Below are 22974 nucleotides of genomic sequence, written 5' to 3' on the forward strand. Positions count from 1 at the left end.
TGAGTGGGAGGTTTTAACAGGAACTTAGCCAGTACACAAGCTAAGATGCAGTTGCATCCCAGAATTTACACATTGCCACGTCAGGTGATGCAGCTGTTGGGAAAATCCAAATACATCTTTATAGAAGAAGGTTGCTTATAAGTGTCTTTGTGATATACAATCATACCTGCAGTGTCCCTGCTCCTCTTGCCCAGAATGAAACAGAATTCCAGGCCAGACTCCCTTTCCCTGAAGTGTTATTGGTGATCTTTAAGAAGCTCAGACTCTGCATTTATTTGCAAAAAGTTAATCCTCTGCAGAATGTGGCTCTCGAGGAAAGTTAAATGGGACCATTCTTCTTCTAGCAGCAGTAAAGCTGCCAGTCTGGTTTTTTGGCAGTGTTGCAATTACTGTCATTAACATGTGTAAACTCACAGCCAAGCCTTGCAATAATTCATAATTGGCACATCAAAATCCTGTAATCCTTGATATTTGCTGTACTAATGTTTCCTGCCCCTCTGCAGATCTCACTTTGTTTTTGTGTAATAGTGTACATTATAGTGTACATAATAGTGTACATTATGTACACACTATTTCATCCTCTGCCCTGTTCCCATGTACCCAACTAGAAGCAGATAAAACACTCTGTATATGTTCTAAAAGATTGTAATTGTTTGCACACCTGGACCCAGCAGCGCTGCTGTAGGTTTGTACTCTGCAGAGGGTTACCTGGGTGGGTCTCACCAATAAAATGCCAGCCTAGATTCTCGCAGCTGCTAGTCTGAGGCTTCCTGTTACAGCTCATCAGGGGAAAAGACTTGCAGGTTAAGGAACAACAAACACAAAATACAAATATTTCAGACAAGTATGTACAAAGTGCATTACAGCAATGGAAATTAACTGGGGGAAATTCACCTTTTAAAAATTAATACATTAGGGAAGATGCACCCAGCAAGTATCAATTGATGTACAGATTTCTTCTTCTTTTTAAATCGCCGCCTTCTGCAAAATGGGATGGAACAATCTTGGCCCCCAGAAAGCCAACCATTCCAGCAAGAACAGGATTGATGGATCCATCCACCCCGACCCAGTATCCCAACCGCGTGTCCGGTCTTCAGCTGGGCATGCACAGTTTGAAGGGAGCCACTGAGCTGTGCTCGGGCTTAGGCAGAGCCCGCGGGTGTCTCTCAGCCTGCCGGTCCGTCTCAGCCTGTGGCCACATGGCAGGCTCCCTTACTCCTCTCTGAAAGCCACGGGGCGGATCATCATGGTGGTCATCTTGAGGGCATGGCTGGGACCTTTCCAGTAATGCCACTTCATGCCATTGTACCTGACCACTGCCGGGCTGGGCGAGTAATAAATGCCATTCAGGTTGGAGGGACCACACGCATCAAACCACCAGCCTGGCAGAGAAGAAGAAAGGAGCAAAGCAAAGAGGGGGAGTGAGGACACTCAGGCTTTTCTGCCCTGAAGACCCCAAAGAACCCCTCTCACATTACGCCTCCAAACTGTTTAAAGTTCATCCACAGAATCCTCCACATCGAACAGATTTTCTTGCGTGCCTTTACCTCATCTCCATCCATTTGAGAAGCTTTGCTGGTATGCCGTGCAAGGGCAAGCAGCTTGGTGACCACCAGATGTTTAGGACTGTAACCTCCAAGCCCTAGCCTTCCCAGCTAATCCAGGATTCTGGGAGTTGTGGTCCGGAAGGCACTGAGTAGTGAAGAGCAGCCTCCCATTGCTTCCAGCCAGGTTGAAGGGAGCTGTAGCCCAGCACCTCGGGGAAAGCTGCTGCCAGGTAGAGCTCTGACTTGCCCCCACAAAGATCACCTGGAATAGCAGCCGTGAAGAGAGGAGCTGCTCTCTCTTTCCTGCTGCTTTAATTTATTTATTTATTTATTAAAACATTTCTATGCCGCCCCATTCGCCGAAGCCTCGGGGCGGCTCACAACATACACCTGGTCATCACTGCAACCAGGGCCAGAGGCTAGGGACGCTCTTCCAAAAGGAAGACAGACTGAGCCTGGGATGATGCTACCTGCCTTTTTAAAATGCAATTTTCCCTTTACTGGGATTCGTCTGGATGTGCAGAAGAAAGTTTCCATCTTGCAGAATGCTGTGCTTCTTATTATTCCATGATCAATTTTGGCAACCACAGATAATGACCCTGAACAGCAGCTGTGAAGCACTGCTGGTCTACACATTCACAAACAGAAATTATATCGTTGGGGAGCAGCCAAAGGCCCATAGGATGTCTCAGATGAGCTTTTTCATCATTTGAACAAGCCACAAATGACCAGCACCACGGCTGGGGGAGGTCCCCTCCTGCTATGGCCCTGAGGGAAGGTGACTTTCCCTTTGGGGTGGGGGGACCGTCTGTGGGATCACCCCAAGCACCAGAGAGGGTTGCTTTCCTGATGAAAGAGCAGTGGAACCAGCCCCACCGTAAGGTCTGGAATGTCAGCAGCAGGCAGCTACAATCAGGAGGCCAGGACCAGGCAGCAGGTGCAGGGCAGAAGCTTGTCCCAGGTTGGAGGAAAAGAGGCACATCTTCGAACGACCCACGGGCCAGATCCTCCAAGCAACAACGTTCAGGCAAAAGCATGGTCTGAACACAGGCCAAAGGTCAGGTATCAAAGATGGTCTCGCTCAGGAGCAAGGCGAGGTCAGGGAGGAGGGGTGCGGGGAGCTGGTAAGGCAGGGCAGCGGGGAGGCAGGACGGCAGCAGGATCGGCCGGGGCCGGGCAGCTGGGATGGAGCAAAGGCTGGCGCAGGGGTCCTCAAACTGTGGCCCACGGGCTGGATACGGCTCCAGCCACGGGCCCACGATTCCTTCTCTGGAGCCACTGCACAACTTGCAAGGCAAGGGGGGTTTTGAGCACGCGCCCTGTGCCACGCCTTACCTCCGCCAGCAATCTGTGCGCACTGGCACGCGCAGCGGTCGTTGTCCCTGTCCTTGGTGCTGAAGTCCGCTCGCACGGGACTGAGGCTGCTGGTGCGCCCTGCTGTGCCGCCGTATCTCCTCACAGAAAGTCTGCATGAGGTGGTAAAGACACCACTATTAACCCTGTCACTAATAAGTTCAATAATTAAATCAATACACACCCCAACCAAAAAAAAATGCGTCTTTTTTTCTTGGCGCCTTGCTTTTTACACCTGTTCTTGAGGTTACTTGGGGTGCAGATTAAGGAAATTGCATTGGCTAGACTGCATCAGCTCTAGTTTCATAGATAGAGTCAAATTTATATATATATTTTGTCAGTTTTTGAAAAGGTCTTGCTGATCAACTTGTTCTTCTGTTACTTCGTTTGTGTTTTTGCGTACAAGCTCCTTCATGGATCACTGCCTTGTCATGGTGAAGGGGCTTGCGAAGCTCAATGAAGCTATGAGCCATGCCGTGCAGGGCCACCCAAGACGGACAGGCCGTAGCAGAGAGCGCTGACAAAACGTGATCCACTGGAGAAGGAAATGGCAACCCACTCCAGTATCTTCGCCATGAAAACCCCATGGACAGGACCAAAAGGCAAAAAGATATGATGCCGGAAGATGAGCCCCTCAGGTTGGAAGGTGTCCAATATGCTCCTGGGGAAGAGCAGAGGGCTAGTACTAGTAGCGCCAGAAAGAATGAAGCGACTGGGTCAAAGCCGAAAGGACACTCAGTTGCTGATGTATCTGGTGGTGAAAGGAGAGTCCGATGCTGTAAAGATCTATACTCCACAGGAACCTGGAATGTAAGATCCATGAATCAAGGCAAGCTGGATGTGGTCAAACAAGAGATGACAAGACTGAACATCGACATCTTTGGAATCAGTGAACTAAAATGGACTGGAATGGGAGAACCACTGGTGCTGAAGAGGCTGAAGGTGACCAGTTCTATGAAGGCCTACAACACTTTCTAGAATTAACACCAAAAAATGATGCCCTTATCATCATGGAGGATTGGAATGCTAAAGTAGGAAGCCAAAAGATAACCGGAATAACAGACAAGTTTGACCCTGGAGGACAAAATGAAGCAGGACACAGGCTGGTAGAATCTTGTCAAGAGAATACGATGGTCATAGCAAACACTCTTTTCCAGCAACCCAAGAGACGACTCTACACATGGACATCACCAGATGGTCAACACAGAAATCAGATTGACTATGTGCTCTGCAGCCAAAGATGAAGAAGCTCTATACAGTCAGTAAAAATTAGACCAGAAGCTGACTGTGGCTCAGATCATGAGCTTTTTGTTGCAAAATTTAGGCTCAAATTGAAGAAAGTAGGGAAAAGCACTAGGCCACTCAGGTATGACCTATATCATATCTCTGATGAATATACAGTAGAGGTGACAAATAGATTTAAGGAATTGGATCTGATAGACAGTGTGCCTGAAGAACTATGAACTAACAGAGGCAGAAGAGATTAAGAAGAGGTGGCAAGATTACACAGAAGAACTGTACAAGAAAGAGCTTAATGTCCCTGATAATCATGATGGGTTGGTCACTGACCTCGAGCCAGACATCCTAGAATGTGAAGTCAAATAGGTCTGAGCAACAACAAAGCTAGTGGAGGTGACAGTATTCCAGCTGAGCTATTCAAAATCTTAAAAGACAATGCAGTAAAAGTGCTACACTCAATATGCCAGCAAATTTGGAAAACTCAACAGTGGCTGCAGGATTGGAAAAGGTCAGTTTACATTCCGATCCCAAAGAAGGGCAATGCCAAGGAATGTTCAAACTACCACATCATTGCACTCATTTCACATGCTAGCAAAGTTATGCTCAAAATCCTACAAGATAGGCTCCACCAGTATGTGGACTGAGAACTACCAGAAGTACAGGCAGGATTTCAGGACCCCGAGGGTGTGGAATTTCAGGACCCCGAGGGTGTGGAATGGACTTCCACGAGAGGTCGTTGAGGCCCCATCGGTGGGGGTGTTCAAGGATAGGCTGGATGTCCACATGGTGGGCATGTCGTGAGCGGAGCCGGCTGGTGCCACAGGTGAGAATAGATGGCCCGGGAGGCCCCTTCTGACTTGCTCTGTTTCTATGTTTCTTTGTTTCTATGATTTCGAAGAGGCAGAGGAACTAGAGATCAAATTGCCAACATACGCTGGATCATGGAGAAAGCTAGGGAGTTCTAGAAAAACATCTTCTTCTGCCTCATTGACTATGCTAAAGTCTTTGATTGTGTGGGTCACAACCAATTGTGGCAAGTTCTTAAAGAGATGGGAGTACCAGACCATCTTATTTGTCCCTTGAGAAACCTGTTTGTGGGTCAAGAAGCAAGAGTGAGAACTGGACACGGAACCACTGATTGGTTCAAAATTGAGAAAGGAGTTCTGCAAGGCTGTATACTGTCGCCCTGGCTATTTAACTTATATGCAGAGCACATCATGAGAAAGGCGGGGCTAGATGAATCACCAGTTGGAATTAAGATTGCCGGGAGAAATATCAACAACCTCAAATATGCAGAAGTTATCAATCTAATGGCAGAAACTGAAGAGGAACTAAAGAGCCTCTTGATGCGGGTGAAGGAGGAGAGCGCAAAAGTTGGCTTGGAACTCAACATTAAGACAACTAAGATCATGGCATCCGGTCCTCTCACTTCCTGGCAAATAGATGGGGAAGAAATGGAGGTAGTGACAGATTTTATTTTCCTGGGCTCCAAGATCACCGCAGATGGGGACTGCAGCCAGGAAATTAAAAGACGCTTGTTCCTGGGGAGGAAAGCTATGGCAAATCTAGACAGCATACTAAAAAGCAGAGACATCACCCTGCCAACAAAAGTGCGTATAGTCAAGGCTATGGTTTTCCCAGTTGCAATGTATGGCTGTGAGAGTTGGACCATAAGGAAGGCTGAGTGCCAAAGAATTGAGGCCTTTGAATTGTGGTGCTGGAGGAGACTCCTGCGAGTCCCTTGGCCTGCAAGGCAATCAAACCGGTCAGTCCTAGAGGAGATCAACCCTGACTGCTCTTTTGAAGGCCAGATGCTGAAGATGAAACTCAAATAGTTTGGCCACCTAATGAGAAGGAAGGACTCCCTGGAGAAGAGCCTAACGCTGGGAACAATAGAAGGCAAAATAAGAAGGGAACGGCAGAGAATGAGGTGGCTAGATGGAGTCACTGAAGCAGTTGGTGTGAGCTTAGGTGGACTCTGGGGGATGGTGGAGGACAGGAAGGCCTGGAGGAATGTTGTCCATGGGGTCACGATGGGTCGGGCATGACTTCGCGACTAACAACAACAGCAACATAGGGGCTGTCAGGAGTGCCAGCAGGTCTACTTATTATGGGGCTGTTGCGAGGGACAAAGAAGCCGGGGAGAGCCTGATGCACTGTCTTGGGTTCCTTAAAGGAGAGTAGGATAAAGGTACAATTAAAAATATATAAAAGAAGGACATTTTTTGAAAGGCAGGCAGGCAGGCAGGCAAAGTTCTAGCCCTTCCTGGAAAAAGATGCTCTTTACTAGTGCTATGCTGAGGTCTGAGGGCCAAACTAGACCTTATGCAGAAGATCTCAGAGTCAGATCAGACTTTTACAAGCTTGTAGCAACCTGGGGGTTGTCCATGGGTTCCTGGGGAAATGGGGTGAGGGTGCTTGCTATTTTCCCATCATACTGTTTGCCCAGGTCAAATCCCGCCTGCCCCCAACAAAGCTGCTGTTTGTTTTGTGGAGGAAAAAGCACAGGTGTGCCAGGGATAGCCTCAAGTTTCATTGAACAATTTTTACATATATACATGTGTATATGCATTAATTTTTATACTATGTAATGTACATTGTACATTATGTATATTTTCTCTCTCTCTCTCATACATACACATACGCTGTCCTTCATCAAAATTAATTCCAGGCTGGTCTTCCTCATCATCAAACTATACATTCCAATGAAAACTACACCACACATTTGGCTTCCGTATCAAAATACACACATTTACAGATGTATATGCATTTGCTATTTCTATTTATTAACAACATTAAAAAACAACACTCAAAACATCATTTGGCCTTTAGACACAACATACAAATGGATCAATGCATGGCTGCTTGGGGCGCCTTTTCCAAGGAGAACGCACGCTCCGCACGGAAGGCTCACCGGTAGTTATGCTCCTCGGGGCCGACATGGAAATGCTCATATGTGGAAAAGGCCTCCTCGTTCTCCCAGTCTTGGAGCTTGATGTAGAGGGACTGGGGATGTTGCGTGGTGAGCAAATGGAGAAAGTCGTTGCCCAGCCAATATTCTCCTGGTGGGGAGCCAAAGCCCTGTAAGGCAGAGGCAGAAACGTCCACAGAAGAACAGGCGGTATTAGCAAAGGCCTGACATGAGAGGCAGGAAAACAACAGGATGCCTTGAGAGGGACTGGTGTGGGGTGGCCACGCAGTGGCCCGGAAAAGCACCTGGTAGCCTAGTGGCCTGAGCAAAGGCCTTGCTCCCAGAAGGGGGGCCACTTCGGGTTGTCCCACTTCAGACTCCCCATCGGGCTTGGGTAGCTGCTGTTTCTGCATATAAAGATTCCCTACAGGTAGAAAGCCAGCACCGAAGGGGGCCATTACAGAAAGGAGAAGTGACAGAATTAAAGCTAAGGCACTGCATTACATGCAGTTTCAGTATGCTAATTTCTCTGCATGGATACACATTTAGAAATAACAATTGTAATTAAAATCAACCTTCTCCAGCCGGTGTTCTCCAGGTGTGTTGGATGCAGCATCCACCATGCCCCAAGCCAATGCTGCAGAATACCATCTGACGGAAACCAGGCTGGGGGAGGCTGCATTCACACGAGCTCCAAGGCAGAGGACAGGGCTGAGGGTGGGTTGTCACTGACTCATAGGGAGCTGTGCTGTGTGAACCTGGGCAAACCAAGAACCAGGCATGGTTGCTGAAGCAAGCAGCCTCCGTTGTTTAAGAGTGCAAAGGACACATAGCGGGCGGCCCGAAGTTCTGATGCAACCAAAATAAGGCACAAGAAGTACAAAAAGGCAGATCATGGAGGCAAATGTTCCTAGCTAAGATCTGGAGTGGAGAATGCAGTTGTCTCTGCATCAGCATATCTGGATTGCATGGGTACACACAGAAATCATATATAAGCTCTGTTAACTTTACTCCAGGCAAACAGTTTTTTGCTGATGTTAGATTTGCCTCTCTCCTTGGAGGTTTCTCTGATATCTCCTCTATGCTCCACCCTGACACAGATCTTGTGCGAACATGGCGTCCGCTTGCTTTTGAACACATAACTGGGACTGAGGAAACAGACCATGGCTAGTGCTGGGCAGAATTAAGCACATCTGCCCCAGTCCCCTGAGCCAGGAGGTGCAGCAGCCTCACCTGACCCACATGGAGCCCACTCGTTCCCACAAGTTTGAGCCTGCCTTTCTGGGAAAGTTACGGCAGCAGAAAATACCTGGCTAAGTCAACAGACTAGCGCTGGTTTCTGCAGGACCAGTACGGTGCCCCCGGGCAAAAGCTCTGTAGCACGAGGGCTGATGCAACAGGGAGAAAGAGGTGCCACGGGACTTGCTGGGCCGATTCTGAGTTCTGAGAGTCTGCGGCTTCCACCTCGGAGCGCTGCACTGCAGAGGAAGCGGGCTCAGTCCCTGCCCCAGTTAAGCTCTGGAGAGTCCGCCCATCCCTCTTGGATGTGAATAAATCAATAAATGAGGACCCTGGGTCCATCAGGCGTTGGGAAGCACTGCTGTGCGAGCCCCGTTCTTTCGGATGGGTGGCTGCAGGCACTAAAACTGCTTGGGTGGTCCTGCAAAGCCAAGGGCTGCCTCCCGCCTGGGCGCTGCCCATCAGCCAGGACTGCTAGCAGGCATGGCATTGGCCTTCTCTAAAGCGGGTGTTTAATCTGGCACTCCATCCAGGTAGCCACTTCTCTGCAGGAGAATTACAATGTCCACCCAATGTTGGGAATGAGAGGGGCAGTTGTTCTTGATGCACATCCCCAGCTTACACGAATCTGGACTTTGAGTCAGAGCAGGAGAAGGCTGCTGGGGGGCCAGGGAAAGTGAGAGGTGCAGATGGGCTTATCGCATGGCTTCCGCCCCAGGTGCTCAGGCAGGCGCAGAGGATAAGCAAGCTGTCGGGCAGTGATGGAGGAGCTAGAAAAGATAATCAAGTATGAGGACCTTTCACTGGAGACCAAGGCCAAAGCATTCATGTTTTAGTACGCAGGACTATAGTATTTGGGCATGAAAGCTGGGCAGTGAAGAAAGCTGGCAGGAAGAACATGGGCGTATTCAAAACACGGTCCTGGAGGAGAGCTTTGTGAATACTCTGGGCTAACAGAAAGACGAACAACTGGTTCCTAGATTTAATCAAGTCAGAGTTATCTCTGGAAGCAAAAATGACGAAACTGAAACTTTCATAATTTGGGCACATCATGAGATGGCAGGACTGCCTGGAAAAGACATTCATTCTAGGGAAAGCCAAAGGCAGAAGGAGACCAACCCTGAGAGGGACCAGTTCTGTAAAGGGAGCCACAGCTTTGAGTTGGCGAGAGCTGAGCAGGACAGAGCCTTCTAGAAGGCATTCCTTCGTTCAAAGGGTGCCCGTAAGTCAGAGACAACACAATGGCATGTAACAAGAACAACCCGTCAAGTCAAGGTTTGTTGTATTTAGCCATAGGCCATTACAAAACAACAGTTAGTATGTTTTATGCCATCAAGAGATCTCTGGGAGAGGGTTTTACCCTTAAAGGAAGCTTTAAATTAATGTTACTTAAAACAAAAACTGGTCTTCAGCTATTTTTCCCCAAATGAAAAAGCAGCAGTAGTGAAGGCCCCACCTGTTCGACTGGGTCTACGATGTTGGGAGAGGAACTTTTGAACTGATTTATGCTGCCCTCCTTCATTGCTGCTTTTATCTTGGCTGGGAAAAACAAGGAATCCTAGAGCAAGTCCATTCTACGCTGGCCTTTAGAAACCCCGGCCTTTTCCTGGCCTGTGCAGTGCCGGTTTTCCAAACTGGGCCCAGTTGTCCCTGTCTAGTCCTTGACTCTCAAGACCTCTCTGTTCTGTTTAGCTAGGACTAAGTACTTATGACTTAATCTTTCTTCGCCATTGTTGGGTTTTGTGTCGACTCAAAGTTTCACCTGCCAAATCAAACCGTTCATTACAGTGGTACCTTGGCTCACAAACTTAATCCGTTCCACAACTCTGGTCGCTACCCAAATTAGTTGTGAGCCAAGTCAAATTCCCCCATAAAGTTCAATGTAAATACGGTTAATCCGTTCTGTAAATATTTTTTTTTAATCACAGGGAAGATGGGCGAGATCATGGGCGCACGTGGGGGGGGGGGACGACGAGCGTGATTGCGAGCGTGCTTGGGGGGGAGATGGGCGTGATTGTGGCCATCTCCCCCCCACATTCCGAGTATGACTGTGATCCCACCCGTCCTCCCTGCACAAGAGCAACCGCAATCGTGCCCCCCCCCCCGAGCGCAACCGCAATTGCGCCTGTGCAGGGAAGACGGGCGCGATCGTGATTGTCACCCAATGCGGAGTTCATGACCTGAGTCAAAATTTTTCTGACATTTCTGTTCACAACCCAATTTGGTTGTGAACTGAGGCGTTCGTGAGCTGAGGTACCACTGTACATTCTTTTGAACAAAAGGATTCAGCTTTGCTTTCCCACACCTTCCTGGTCAGGCCAGTCTTAGCTGTTGCAGGATGCTTTTATATCAGCACCGTGCGACCTCTTGCAGCCCAAGTGCTGAGCTCCATCTTGAAGAACCTCTTGGCTGCATTCAAGAGGTGAGCAGACCCAAAGGCAAAAGGGCAGGACCAAAATACCAAATACTGGCGTATTTGAGGTTCAGTCTCCCCCTGCCAGTAGCAAAGTCGAAGGAGAGACAGTTCTACCCCTCAGAATGGCAAGAGAACTGCACAAAACCCAGAAGGGAAGAGGCACGGCTATCTGGAGAATCCGAGAACTTCCCTGCACTCCAGAAGGGCTGAACCCAGCCCAGGGGCTGGAGGTTCTGCACTCCTATTTAGATGCGGTTTTAATCCACTCAGTATCAGAAGTTCTCCCATTTCCACTCTGGAATAAAGGAGGCAGGAGCAGGACTGTCCAGGTGGACCCTCACCTTTTTATAGTCCTTCCAGGTGCGCTGGAAATCTACAGAACCATCCTTCCGGTGTTGTATCACAGTCCAGCCTCCTCCACTGGTCTCCATGTCACAAAACACCTGAACAGATTGCGGTACGTTATTGGCGGGGGTTCTGCTACATTGGATGCCATTTGTGATACCTGCTCGCTGGTTTTACTCCTTTCTTGCTTTTTTACATTAATTTGTGGCATGTTTAATTGTTGCTCTTTACACCGTTTTCCTGCTTCAGTCCTACTGATTTCATTAGCCAGCTCAAGGCACTTGCAGGGGAATCTTTCCACAAAGGGTAATAAAACCCTTCGCCCTCTGCACCCTGCATAAATGGCATTTGTGTGTTGCCCTCTAACTGAACATTTCCTAGGCAGCTCACAACAACAGAGCCCACAGCCTTGGCCAAAGAACCCAGAATTTGTCCAGCCTGTTTAAAGATGTCCCCACTGGGGCCTCCATCCCTCTGCCCATCGCAGATGCCTGCTGCCATCTGAGCATCCGGAGCAAGGTTTGCAGGTGAGGGCAAGTTCTAGCAAGGGAGGTCACCATGTGGACCTCCAGATGATCTAGCCTAGAATGTCCATCATCCTTCATCACCAGCTATGCTGGCGGGGGTGATGGGCCTGGCAGGCCAAGGTATCAGAAGGGCCTCAAGCCAGAGGGAACATTGGCTCTCAGAGGAGACATGGGAGCAGGCTGAGCAGCACGCATCCTGGGAACTCGCCCACCACCCCTCCAGAGCCCCTCTTGCTAGCATGACAAACGGCACTGGGGCTTGTACTCACTTTTGCAGTGGCTGAGCTATTGGGAAATGACAGGGTGTAGACTCCACTGCTGGTGAACCCCAATTTGTATGCAGCGGCACAGTCTTCGAATGTCTTTTGCTCTTCTGGAGGCCCCAGATAAATTTCTGCACAGAAGTCAGACAAAGGAGGTGCTTACCCCTATTCTCCCCAAGTGGGGCTGTCTCAGCTGAGGGGCTTCCATCCATGTGCACTTTTTGTAGGGCCAAACAGAGACCCTTCACAAGCAGCCACTGCCACCCTCGCAGAGGGCTGCTGTTCCCAGACCTGGGGAAGGCAGGCAGCAGCACTGGGGTGCGCGGTGGAAGCGCCTCTGCCTTGAATGGCCGAACGGCCAGGAGCGCTTGGGGGAGCAGGGAAGGAGGCCAGACCCTAACCCTAACCCACCTGGGATCCCAATCCAGTGCCCTCCCAGCCCCTAAATGGCTCCACCCATTCCCAGACCACCAATTGTTTGGGTCATTTCCCATGGTTTCTGCTGCATTTTCTTATATTGGAAGGTGCTGTTGGGGAAATTCAGATTAATCCTGGTAATAAAAACATCTGGGATCTGGGCCCCCCTCCCCCCTCGGAACACCTGCCGCAGCCACTGCTGAGAACATCGCGGCGCTCCGCCGGGCTCCGGGAGGCAGCCGACGCCGCTCCTGCGGCCACCGCTGGACCATCCCAAGGTTGGAGGACGGGAGGACGCTGCCGCCACCCTGCTGCTGAGGAGGGCGCCGCCATCTTGCTGGCCGGCGAGTTACCCACGTCCGCCCTGCTCCCCCCCGCCGGTGTTGGTGAGAGTAATGCTGGATTGGGGGCAGGGCGCAGGGATGGATGCTGGCTTAACTTGCCGGATGCGGCCAGGGCCGGTGGCTGAAGGGCAACAGCCAAAGGGCGGTCGCCGCCATTTGAGGCCATTTGAGGCTGTGCGAGGGCTAGGCTGGCGAGGGACCTTGGCGGTGGGTGGAATTTTATATTGGGGGTAGATGGGGAGTTTTATATTGTTTTAACGTTTTTATTGTATTTTAACTTGTTTTTACGGAGTCGTTCCTGGCCATGTCGATGGTTGGGTTACCTGGAGAGCGTGTGGGCACCGCCATTGGGGTGGTTGGGGGCAATGGACATTACAGCAGTGGGGGTTTAACGTGTCCACATAGAAGAAGGAGGGACAGATGGCTGACACCTGTCCCTCCTTCTGGTTCTACCCCCAGCCAGAGGGTTCCAGGTAGTCTTGTCAACTGCCCCCTGGGTCTGACGGTGCTGCTGCTTAATGCCAGGTTGGTCCACAACAAATCATCCCTCATCCACGACCTGATTGTGGATGAGGGGGCCAACCTGGCTTGCATAACAGAGACCTGGGCGGGAGATGGGGGGATGTTGCCCTCTCTCAAATGTGCCTGCCTGGGTATCTAGTTCAGCACCGTCCACACCTGGAAGGGAGGGGAGGGGGGTTGCTTCGGTTTACCGAGCCTCCATCTCCCTCACGGGGCTTCCAGTCCCCTCGAGGCCAGGGCTAGAGTGCCTCTACTTGGTGTTGGGCGACCGAGACAGACTGGGGATTCTGTTGGTGTACTGTGCACCCTTCTGCCCAACAGAATCCCTGCCTGAGCTGATGAAGATCGTCTCGGACCTGGTGTTGAAGATTCCCAGGATGTTGGTCCTGGGGGACTTCAATCTCCATGCCAAGACTGTTCTGACCGGGGCGGCTCAGGACTTCATGGCCTCCATGGCAGCCATGGGGCTGTCTCAACATGTCATAGGCCCGACCCATGAATGTGGACACACTCTGGACCTGGTTTTCTTGACGGAGCAGGAAGAGGATGGTCTAAGGGTGAGGAATTTGTGTCTAACACTCCTGTTATGGTCAGATCACTTCCTTGTGAGGTTTGTGCTCGAGAGCGGCCTTTCCCTCTGTAAGAGTGCGGAGCCGGTTGTGTGGGTCTGCCCCTGGAGCTGGATGGATCCGGATGGATTCCTGAAGGCCCTGGGGGAGTTTCCAGTTGACAAGACTGGTGCTCCTGTCGATGCTCTGGTCGAACTATGGAATGGGGAAATGACCAGGGCTATTGACACGATCGCTCCCAAGTGCCCTCTCCTGCTGGGCAGAGCCCACTCTTCCCCTTGGTATACACCTGAATTGCAGGCGATGAAGCTGGTTGGGAGACGTCTAGAGCATAGGTGGAGGAAATCACAGGATGAATCTGACCGAACATACTTGAAAGCCCATTATCGGGCCTATGCTGTGGCGGTGAGGGCGGCGAAAAAGAAATTCTTCTCCGTTTCCATTGCCTCCTCACAATGCCATCTGGTGGAGCTTTTTCGGGTGGTACAAGGGCTGGTTCATCCTGGCTCAAAGAAAGATCCTGTACCACCCTCAAAGGCCCGCTGTGATGACTTTGCCAAGCATTTTAGGGAGAAAATTGCTCAGATTCATCACGAACTGGACTCCACTAGTGACCCAGAGGCTTCTGGGGAGATACCAATGTCGCCGTCTGGTCCAAAATTGATGGATGAGTTTCAGTTATTGTGGCCTGATGATGTGGACAAGGTGCTTGGATGAGTACGTCTCACCACTTGCCTATTGGACCCTTGCCCATCTTGGCTAATTAAGAACGCCAAGCATGAGATAGGAACCTGGATCCTGGAAGTGGTTAAAGCCTCTCTGAGCGAGGGCCGGGTACCTGCCCCTTTAAAGAAGGCGGTAGTCCGACCAGTCCTGAAGAAGGCGTCCCTGGATCCAGAGGTGGCCACTAATTATAGACCAGTGGCCAACATCCCGTTTTTGGGCAAGGTGCTGGAGCGGGTGGTGGCGGGACAAGTCCAAGCACTCTTGGATGAAACTGATTATCTGGACCCATTTCAGTCCGGCTTCAGACCCAAGAACGGAACTGAATCTGCCTTGGTCACCCTGTACGATGACCTGTGCAGGGAGAAAGACAGGGGGAGTGCATCCCTGTTGGTTCTCCTGGACCTCTCAGCGGCTTTCAATACCATCGACCATGGTATCCTTCTGGATAGGCTAGCGGGATTGGGAGTAGGGGGCACTGCTTTGCAGTGGTTCCACTCCTATCTCAATGGCTGATTCCAGAAGGTGGTGCTGGGTGACTATGACTCTGCGCCATGGCAGTTATGCCATGGAGTTCCGCAGGGGTCTATTTTGTCCCCCTTGCTATTCAACATCTACATGAAACCGCTGGGAGAGGTCATTAGGAGGTGTGGGCTGAGGAATCATCAGTACGCTGATGATACCCAGCTCTACCTCTTGTTCTCTACCAATCCAGGTGAGGCAGTGGCTGTACTGAACCGGTGCCTGTCCAAAGTAATGGGCTGGATGAGGGCCAGTAAACTGAAGCTCAGTCCAGACAAGATGGAGGTCCTGTTGGTAGGCGGATCGGGCTTGGGGGAAGGGGACCGTGACCTTGTCCTGAATGGGGTTGCACTCCCTCTTAGGGACAAGGTCCACACCTTGGGAGTGCTCCTTGACCCAGAGCTTTCACTTGAAGCTCAGGTGACAGCGGTGGCGAGGAGTGCTTTCCTTCAGCTTCAGCTGTTCCATCAGCTGCGTCCCTACCCGGAGAACGACTGCCTGGCGACAGTGACACACGCGTTGGTAACTTCCCAATTAGATTTCTGCAACATGCTCTACGTGGGGCTGCCCTTGAAGATAGTCCAGATACTTCAGTTGGTGCAGAATAGAGCTGCCAGGTTGCTGACAGGGACTGGGCGTTGTGTTCACATAACTCCAGTCCTCCGTCAGCTTCACTGGCTTCCTATTGAAGTCCGGGCCCAATTCAAGGTGTTGGTTATTACCTCCAAAGCCCTTAACGGCTTGAGTCCTGGCTATGTAAAGGAGCGCTTACGTCCTTACTGTTTGGGATTTGCTGTTAGTTTAAGAAGTGGGTACTGATAGCTTGCCTAGAGACTGCCAGGGCTATTCTTTTGTTGATCAGTAAGAACTGATAAGGCTGCCAGGTTAACAGCATTGCAATCACCCTCATTTGCATGCCAAGACCCGCAATAATCCCTGTGCCTCAGTGAGGGTATCCTGCAATCAAAAGCCTTTCTACTGAGCCCCCTCTGCAGACTTCTTACCCTCCTCTGACCTGTGTTCCCCTTATTTTGTTATCAACTGCCCAGCTGCTGGGCCCATGTGACTCAGAGTCTATAAAACGCTCTGTGTATGTTCTAAAAGCATGTAGTGGGTGGTGGAGACCCCAGCCCAGTAGCACGCTGTCGTAAGTAACTGCAGAGGTCCTGGCTGTTCTATTAATAAATTCCAGAGGCTCAAGAAAATTCAGCTTCCCTGTTTATTATTTTGTTCTCGCTATTGAGAGCAAGTCCCTGTCAGTGGAGATGCATCTCTTAGGGCATGGGTCCTCAAACTACAGCCCGTGGGATGGATCCGGCCCACCATGGCCATCCCTCTGGCCCATGCCGCCATTTGCCGCCCGCACGTGCGCTTGCAGGGGAGGGGGTGGCTTGCTCACTCAGAGATGGTTCTGGACTCACTGGGAGCTCTCTGAGCGAGCGAGCCACCGCTGTGCGTGCCCGATGCCGCCTCGCGCGCGCCCAACGACACCTCGCCAGCCCGCAATGGTCACCGCAGCCTTTCAGCTGGCCCCCTAGTGAAAAACTTTGAGGGCCCCTGTTTTAGGTTCTTAGTCACTAGCAGTACAAGCTGCATGTGCTGGGCGAGGGGTACACTTTCGCTCCTCCCCTTCCCCCTGCGGCTGCACCCTCCCCTGGAACGCGGCCCCTGAGGGCACCTTCCAGGGGAAACGGGCACCCAGGCAGGAGGAGGTTCCCCAGCCAGCCCGGCTCAGCGGCTGCTACTTACGGCCGCACTGGGATGCCAGGCCTGCCCGGTGCGTCAGCGCCTCTGCCCGTGAGGCCTGCTGCTTCTGCAGGGCTGTGTTGTTGCGCAGAGCGGTGCCCAGGCGTTGCTCCAGCTGGACCACGAGGTCCATCTGCCTGGAGAGCAGCTTCTGCATTTCCAACTTGTCAGACCTGAGGCTGTGGAGTTCCTCTTCCCGTTTTCCCTCCATGGCAAGGACCTTTTTCTCTAGGAAGCTAAGGGACAGAAAGGGCAGTGACATCCTCCATAGAAGTGAAGGGAAGAGCCGCTTTGGGAAGCATTTATATCCCACCCTGCTGCCTTATAAAAAACCGCTAACAAAGACAGAAACACCTTCTGGGTAGCTCAAGAGGAGGATAACTAAAGGGCCGTCCTAACTTTAGGAGCTTGATTCGAGAGGCCAGAACAGGTGTCCCCCTATATTTTCTGGCACTGTGGCTCCCATCAGCACTAGGAGACCCTCCCTCTAGGAGCATCCTTAGGAGCGCCATCTTGTGATGGCTCCCATTCCTCATAAATTCCTACACCGTCAAAGGAGCAGCAGAGGTGATCTGCTGTAAGGGGTGGGGAAAAAACTGGAGCACCCGCCTCCTTTTGCCCCCTGAATGCCCCCTTTACCAGTTTCCTGCCCTCAAAAAGGCACCCAGCATGGTTCACACTGGTTTCTCACCTGAGGGGGGGAAGAGGAGAATCCAAGGGCAGATTCCTTGCTCCAAGATCTGAGTGCCGTCTCTAATTATCCGAACTATCGTATGGACCCCAGGTCCTGTCCTGTGGGCATAGAATCATCCTCCCCATTCTGCCTTTTTGCCTCAGACATCCTGTCCTGAAAATTACAAACCTTTTCCACACCAGAAGTCCGGACTCCTGCAGCTGGAATTAAATTGATGCAAATGCACACAGAACCTGTGAGTTGGCCCTGTTGATTCCTCATGAGTTGAATGTGAAGCAGACACATCACAAACCTGTTTCTCTCTTGGAGCTTATGGATCTCATGGGTTTGCAGCAGCAGCTGTTTCTCAAGCTTATTGGTAGTCAGAGAGTTTTCCAGTACTTGGATTTCCAGCCGTGAAGTCTGGTTGAGAACCTGATTGATGGAGATGGGTGGGGTGGGGGAGATACAAGCCACTAAACAGGAAGCAAAAAAGTCAAGAAAAGACAGACCTGGTTCACTAGGTCTTTGTTTCTCTGCTTTTGTTTTTAAGCAAGAGAATTGCTGCCTTTGGCAGGCACATGTAGAAAAACAGAACCAGTTATGGCCCAATCCTGAGTATTTAGACAGATAAAAGTCCTATAGCTTCCTGCAACTCCCAGCCACCAAGGATGGTTGGAGAATAGTGGGAGTTGTAGTACTTTTGTATTTAGTCTAAACATGCAAAGGATTTTGCTTTTAATTGTCCGTAACAATAATCAGTGCGTAGAATGAATGAGCTGCCAAGAAATCCAGGTGCTCTGGGAAAATAGTCAGGAGTGGCTCAAAATGCTGTGTGTGTGTGTGAATGTGCATGCACACACGTGCAATGCTCCCGTCTGCTCCTTCTTACCTGCATCTCTACATCGGTGAGCTTGCGAGTCTGCTCAGCTGTTTGGTTTAGAAGACTTGCACCAATTTCCAGAATGGTTGCTGTATGGTTCTGAACAGCACCGAGGTGGCTGTCAGACATTTCCATCCTTGCGTTCTCCTGGATGTAGCTCTCCAGCTGTAAGCCAGTTTCCATGATGAAAAAAAAATTAAATAAGCTACGGTGGCCTGCTGTGTGGGTAGGCAGCCACTGTGAATGCTGAAGCAGCAATTTTGGCATATTGTGTCATCTGAACCCAGACAGCATGGGTTGTGCAAGGGTTAAACAACCTCTGTGTAACCCATGGCCTGTTCTAGGGTTGTGTAACTGCCATACAACTCATTAACCAGATTCAGATGGTTTGAATATCCAGAAACCAGTCATGATAGCCTGCAGTGATTGTGCAAACCATATCATTGGAATGTGAGCTGCTTTGAGATGCTTTCAATCAGATGGTGGGGCTAAATGGACTCAGTCAGGCAGGGCTAGCCTGAAAGACAAGATTCTCCCCTTCTCCCTGCTCCCTCCGCCCCACAGCACCATCACACCATTCCATATGCACAAGCTATCTGGATTAATAATATTTGTTTATTTAGAACTTTATTCCAAAGTGCTGCATGAAAACACAGTAAAACAACAGTGTCCATCACTACAGAACTGCATTGATTGTAATAACCTTAAAGTACAACAGAACTACATGAATACTTTTTTCAGTTATAAAAAGCTTAACTAATATAGAAGAATAAATCCCATAATAAAGAAATCAAACCCATGTAAATGCAGAAAGCCTTAACCCTCAGACCTCAAATAATCAACCAATCCTTCCGTTTCAAACAGAAAAAGTTTTCGAGCCTTTCTTGAACTCCTTCAGACTCCTGGTTGGCTGCAGCACAAGGGGAAGGGAACGTCTTGAACCCAGGACAAGGCATCTGAGGGAAAAGGCCCTGGAAAGCATGCTGGCCGGACACGGTCATCTGTAAGCCAGCAGGAGTCAGCACAGCCTGACACATGGGTCTGGTAGTCTGCCCAGAAGAGCAGATGGGAAAGATAAGCTGCAGAATGGAGCAGCAAGGCCTTCAAGACTAGCAGCAAAATCTTGCTGTGGTTTCTGGCCTTCAAATTGAGGATGGTCACGAGAACAGTCCTAACAGCATTCTGAACCAGAATTAAAGGAAGAACCTGAGCATCTGAGGAGTACAGGAACCTGAGCATCTGATGAGTACACATGAGATGAAAGGTATAATTAGGTGGAATCTGCATTCGTTTTGAGTGTTCAGTCAAGGAACACATCAAAGGACAAGCATCCACCAGGGACTGAGACCAGCTGGGCACCCTGAGGACAAAGAAGGAGTGTACAGGAAAAAGAAGGGGGGCAATCAAGATGGAAAATCGGGGCCTGCCAACCAGCCTTCCGTCAGAACCCCACTCCCTGCTGCACTGTCGCCAGCAGCCTGATGTGTGGGGCACGAGGCGAGCTATGGCCTGCTCGCTCTTCTGCCCGTTCTGTGCCTCTCAGCTCCCTCAGGCACGCGCCTCAGTCTACCTAATGGTGAGGCCTGTCTCTGTACTCCTGCTTTCTTCTTCCCACAAAATACTGAAAAGTTAAACTCTGCACAGATGCACGGAATCCTTGTTTCACAGCTGTAAATGTGGAGCTTCTGCCCCCAATTTCAGTTTAAATCTTGTAAGGGCACAATCCCAGGCACTTATGAAAAAGTCCTAGAACTCTTGGCACGCCTCAGTTGTGGGACTTTTTTGTCCACATATGCATAGGAGCAGATCTTAGCAAAGCTGCCTTGCTGCAGACACGTGATGGCCGTGATCTTTGCCCTCGCTCTTTTCAACCACAGCTGGGCCTCACAGAGGATCCCATGATCTGCAGAACCAGGAAGGACACCTGCCACCAGGTAGCCCTCTGAGCGGTCGGAATTGCAGAGCTCAGAAGTCTTCCCGCAACGAAGAGGGGTAGCTGTGCAACACGTAGACTTAGTTTGCTCACCCGCATGTCTGTATGTGCACGCTGAAGGGAAGCATGCAGATCAATGAGGAACCAAGGGGAACAATCTAGGAGAAGCACAGCTGGCCAACTGGGGGACCTTGACCAAAGACTGCAGCTTCAAAGGGCCAGAGGGAATCACTTGGGTTCTTGGAGTCACTGATCCTGCCATTGCTGAAAGCACCAGTGCCATCCTGGGGCCAGTTTCAGTCCCCATAGGAGACACTTATAGGGGCTACACCCGGGGGGGCTAAAGCCAAAGTCTGGACTAAAACACCCCAAATACCAGCCTATTTTAGCCTCTTGCTCCTAGTAACTAAGTCCTGGGAGGGGCCTTTCAGCCGTTTAGAAAAACTGCAGAAAAACTGGGGGAAAGGTGGTAGTTGGAGGAAAGGAGGCAAGACTAGGGGAAGGGCGGTGATATTCTGGGGAGTCCTAGAGAGGGCCAGATTGTGACTCCAGGTAAATGGATTTGGCCCCAAGTTCTACACTCCTGCTGCAGACTAAAAACACCGATACCATCAGCCTTTCCTCATACAAGAGGTTTCCAGATCGTACAATTTCCAGGCCATTTCTGCTGTCTTTGTCTACACTTTTCACGCCTCCTTTGCTATGGAGCAAATAGAATTGTATTCTATTCTAGAGCAGAGGTCTCCGGTGCAGGGGTGTCATGGCATTTGTAGGTACCTCCAGTGGTGCTGGAAAGGGGTCCCCAGCAGGGTTCCCACAGGCATCTGGAAAAGGTTTTCATTCCCCCCCCCCCTTTCTCAAAAATGCTTACATGGGATGTATGAAAGCTATGCAATCTTCTAGTGATTATCCATCAGCTTCAACAAAAGCAAACCAAATATTGAAATAAGTATCCATTTGAACTTGGTGTCCATATGCCACCTGCTCAAATATCAAAAGCGATGCGAGTTCCACGGTCCACTGCATTACCGAAGGAAAGTGTTTAGCTTTCCGGTTTTGTAGTATCACCCTCTTACTAGTCAAAAGGGTGCAGAGAATCAATTTCACCTTCTATGTGTTAATTTTCATGAAGCAAATGATCATTCAAAAGCGCACAGATATCAGTGGGTGTGCCAGCACTAACCTCCCCCGCACTAGAACAAGCTGCTACAGAACATTGTCAAAAGAAATGTTCAAAGGAGTTTTAGCTGTTTTATACTGCCTGCAATTAGTGTGATAGATCTCGACTAAAGAGTCTTGTCATGCCTAGTAGACACAGAGCAAACCTTTTAGCTGAATATCATGCAGCATATGGTCTGTAGAAGCAGCAGGTGATGTTCAAGTGGCATTCCACTGATTACGCATTTTCTGGTGGGAGTTACAGCTGTTTTGGAAATTGCACCCCTTTGGGAATCTGACTCTCTTCTCTTTGTCAAGAGTTCTCCTCGTGCTTGGCCCTGGCTTAGCGAGTGAACTGAGCCACAGGGAAGCCTGTGGATGCTTTCAAATCTCCAGTTGTGTAATGCTCAACAGCTCTGATTGTGCTGCTGTACATGCAGCACAAACAAAGGCTGCAACACGTGTGCACAGAAGCAGGACCCTCTTGCACAGAGTTCATGTGTAAATGGCTCCCAGAGGGTGCCCACAGAAGCATTGGGGGTGCTTGGTAGCAAGCCAGACTCGCTGCCGTGAGAAAGAACGTCCGAGCCCAGGGAGCTGAACCAAGGGGATCCAACGGATGCCTCACACATTGCCAGACTGGGGATGCTGTTCTGGAAGGCTAGTTCAGTGAAATCATAATGTATATCACTTTACATTTACGTTGTCTCTCACCTGCGATTTTGCTGCCCACTCATCCACTTTGGGGAGCTTTTCTGGAACTTTTTGCAGTTTGATGGGCCAGCTGTAATTGTTTCCTAACAGCTTTCCAGCCCGGTTCAAAGACCAGGTAGAGATTTTTATTTTCTGAGACTGTATGCCATTCTTCGGATAGGCCTGACTGTTTTTCTATCTTTTACATCTGCAAGAACTGCAAAGAGCACAGAGCCACACGCCTTCTTTATAGTGCTTCTCACTTTCGGCGAGGCATTGCCTGGGCACATCTGCACTGCCACAGTGTCTAATCAAAATGCAGCCCTTCCAGAGAGGATTCCACCCTGGCTGATGGCAGCTGGAGTAAGTTTCTTTCAAGGGGAACTTTTGCTGACATCTTTTCGCTGCATTCTGAGCTGCTTCTGGTTTTATTATCTCTTTTATTGTGACTGAACATCCTTCAGGCGATCTCTGTTTAACAGGGAACACAGTATCTACATTTGAATAACGATGTGAAATAAACAGCCAACTGCACATATGCAAGGATGACAGTGGTCTCATTACAGAGAACTTCATTTAGAAATCCCAGGCAGTGCCAACCATTTCTGAAGGCAGCCAAAACTTAAATTCTCCCCTCCCTCTCACAGGGCCCAAGCTGTCAGAACTGCAAATCTGTGTTTACCAGCTACATCTTTTTTAATATTTTTACTCCGGAATAGGGACTGAGTGTGAAATCCAGATTAGGAAGCTCATGTGGAGAACCAGGGGGGCCTTTAAGGTCAGGGGGTCCTTGCACCTGCTTTAGTATAAAAATAAAGAAGGGGGGAAAGGATACAACTGCTGGCTTCAGAGTTAAAGTGGTGTCTGTTTCAAGGAAACCACTCTTTAGAATGCATTTAACGACCCCATTGGCTCCATCTTGCAGAGGATTTTACTTGGATAGGCCATGGG

At 50.0% G+C, this 22974-nt stretch overlaps 1 protein-coding gene across 1 annotated transcript in view; it reads right to left on the reverse strand.

The window, feature by feature from the left end:
• The window catches only part of LOC123020764 (angiopoietin-2-like), a 30784-nt gene continuing 7810 nt past the window's right edge, over nucleotides 1-22974 (reverse strand). The window contains exons 2-9 of the mRNA XM_044424915.1: nucleotides 18249-18404; nucleotides 17670-17791; nucleotides 16687-16919; nucleotides 11847-11971; nucleotides 11047-11148; nucleotides 7054-7220; nucleotides 2883-3013; nucleotides 1-1382 (exon numbers count right to left, since the gene is read on the reverse strand). Coding sequence (XP_044280850.1) covers nucleotides 1213-1382; nucleotides 2883-3013; nucleotides 7054-7220; nucleotides 11047-11148; nucleotides 11847-11971; nucleotides 16687-16919; nucleotides 17670-17791; nucleotides 18249-18404 — 1206 coding nt within the window. The 3' untranslated portion in view covers nucleotides 1-1212. The remainder of the gene's footprint in view (nucleotides 1383-2882; nucleotides 3014-7053; nucleotides 7221-11046; nucleotides 11149-11846; nucleotides 11972-16686; nucleotides 16920-17669; nucleotides 17792-18248; nucleotides 18405-22974) is intronic.

The sequence above is a fragment of the Varanus komodoensis genome, unplaced genomic scaffold (assembly GCF_004798865.1).
Source record: "Varanus komodoensis strain SLA01 unplaced genomic scaffold, ASM479886v1 scaffold15, whole genome shotgun sequence".
In the NCBI taxonomy this organism is placed as follows: domain Eukaryota; kingdom Metazoa; phylum Chordata; class Lepidosauria; order Squamata; family Varanidae; genus Varanus; species Varanus komodoensis.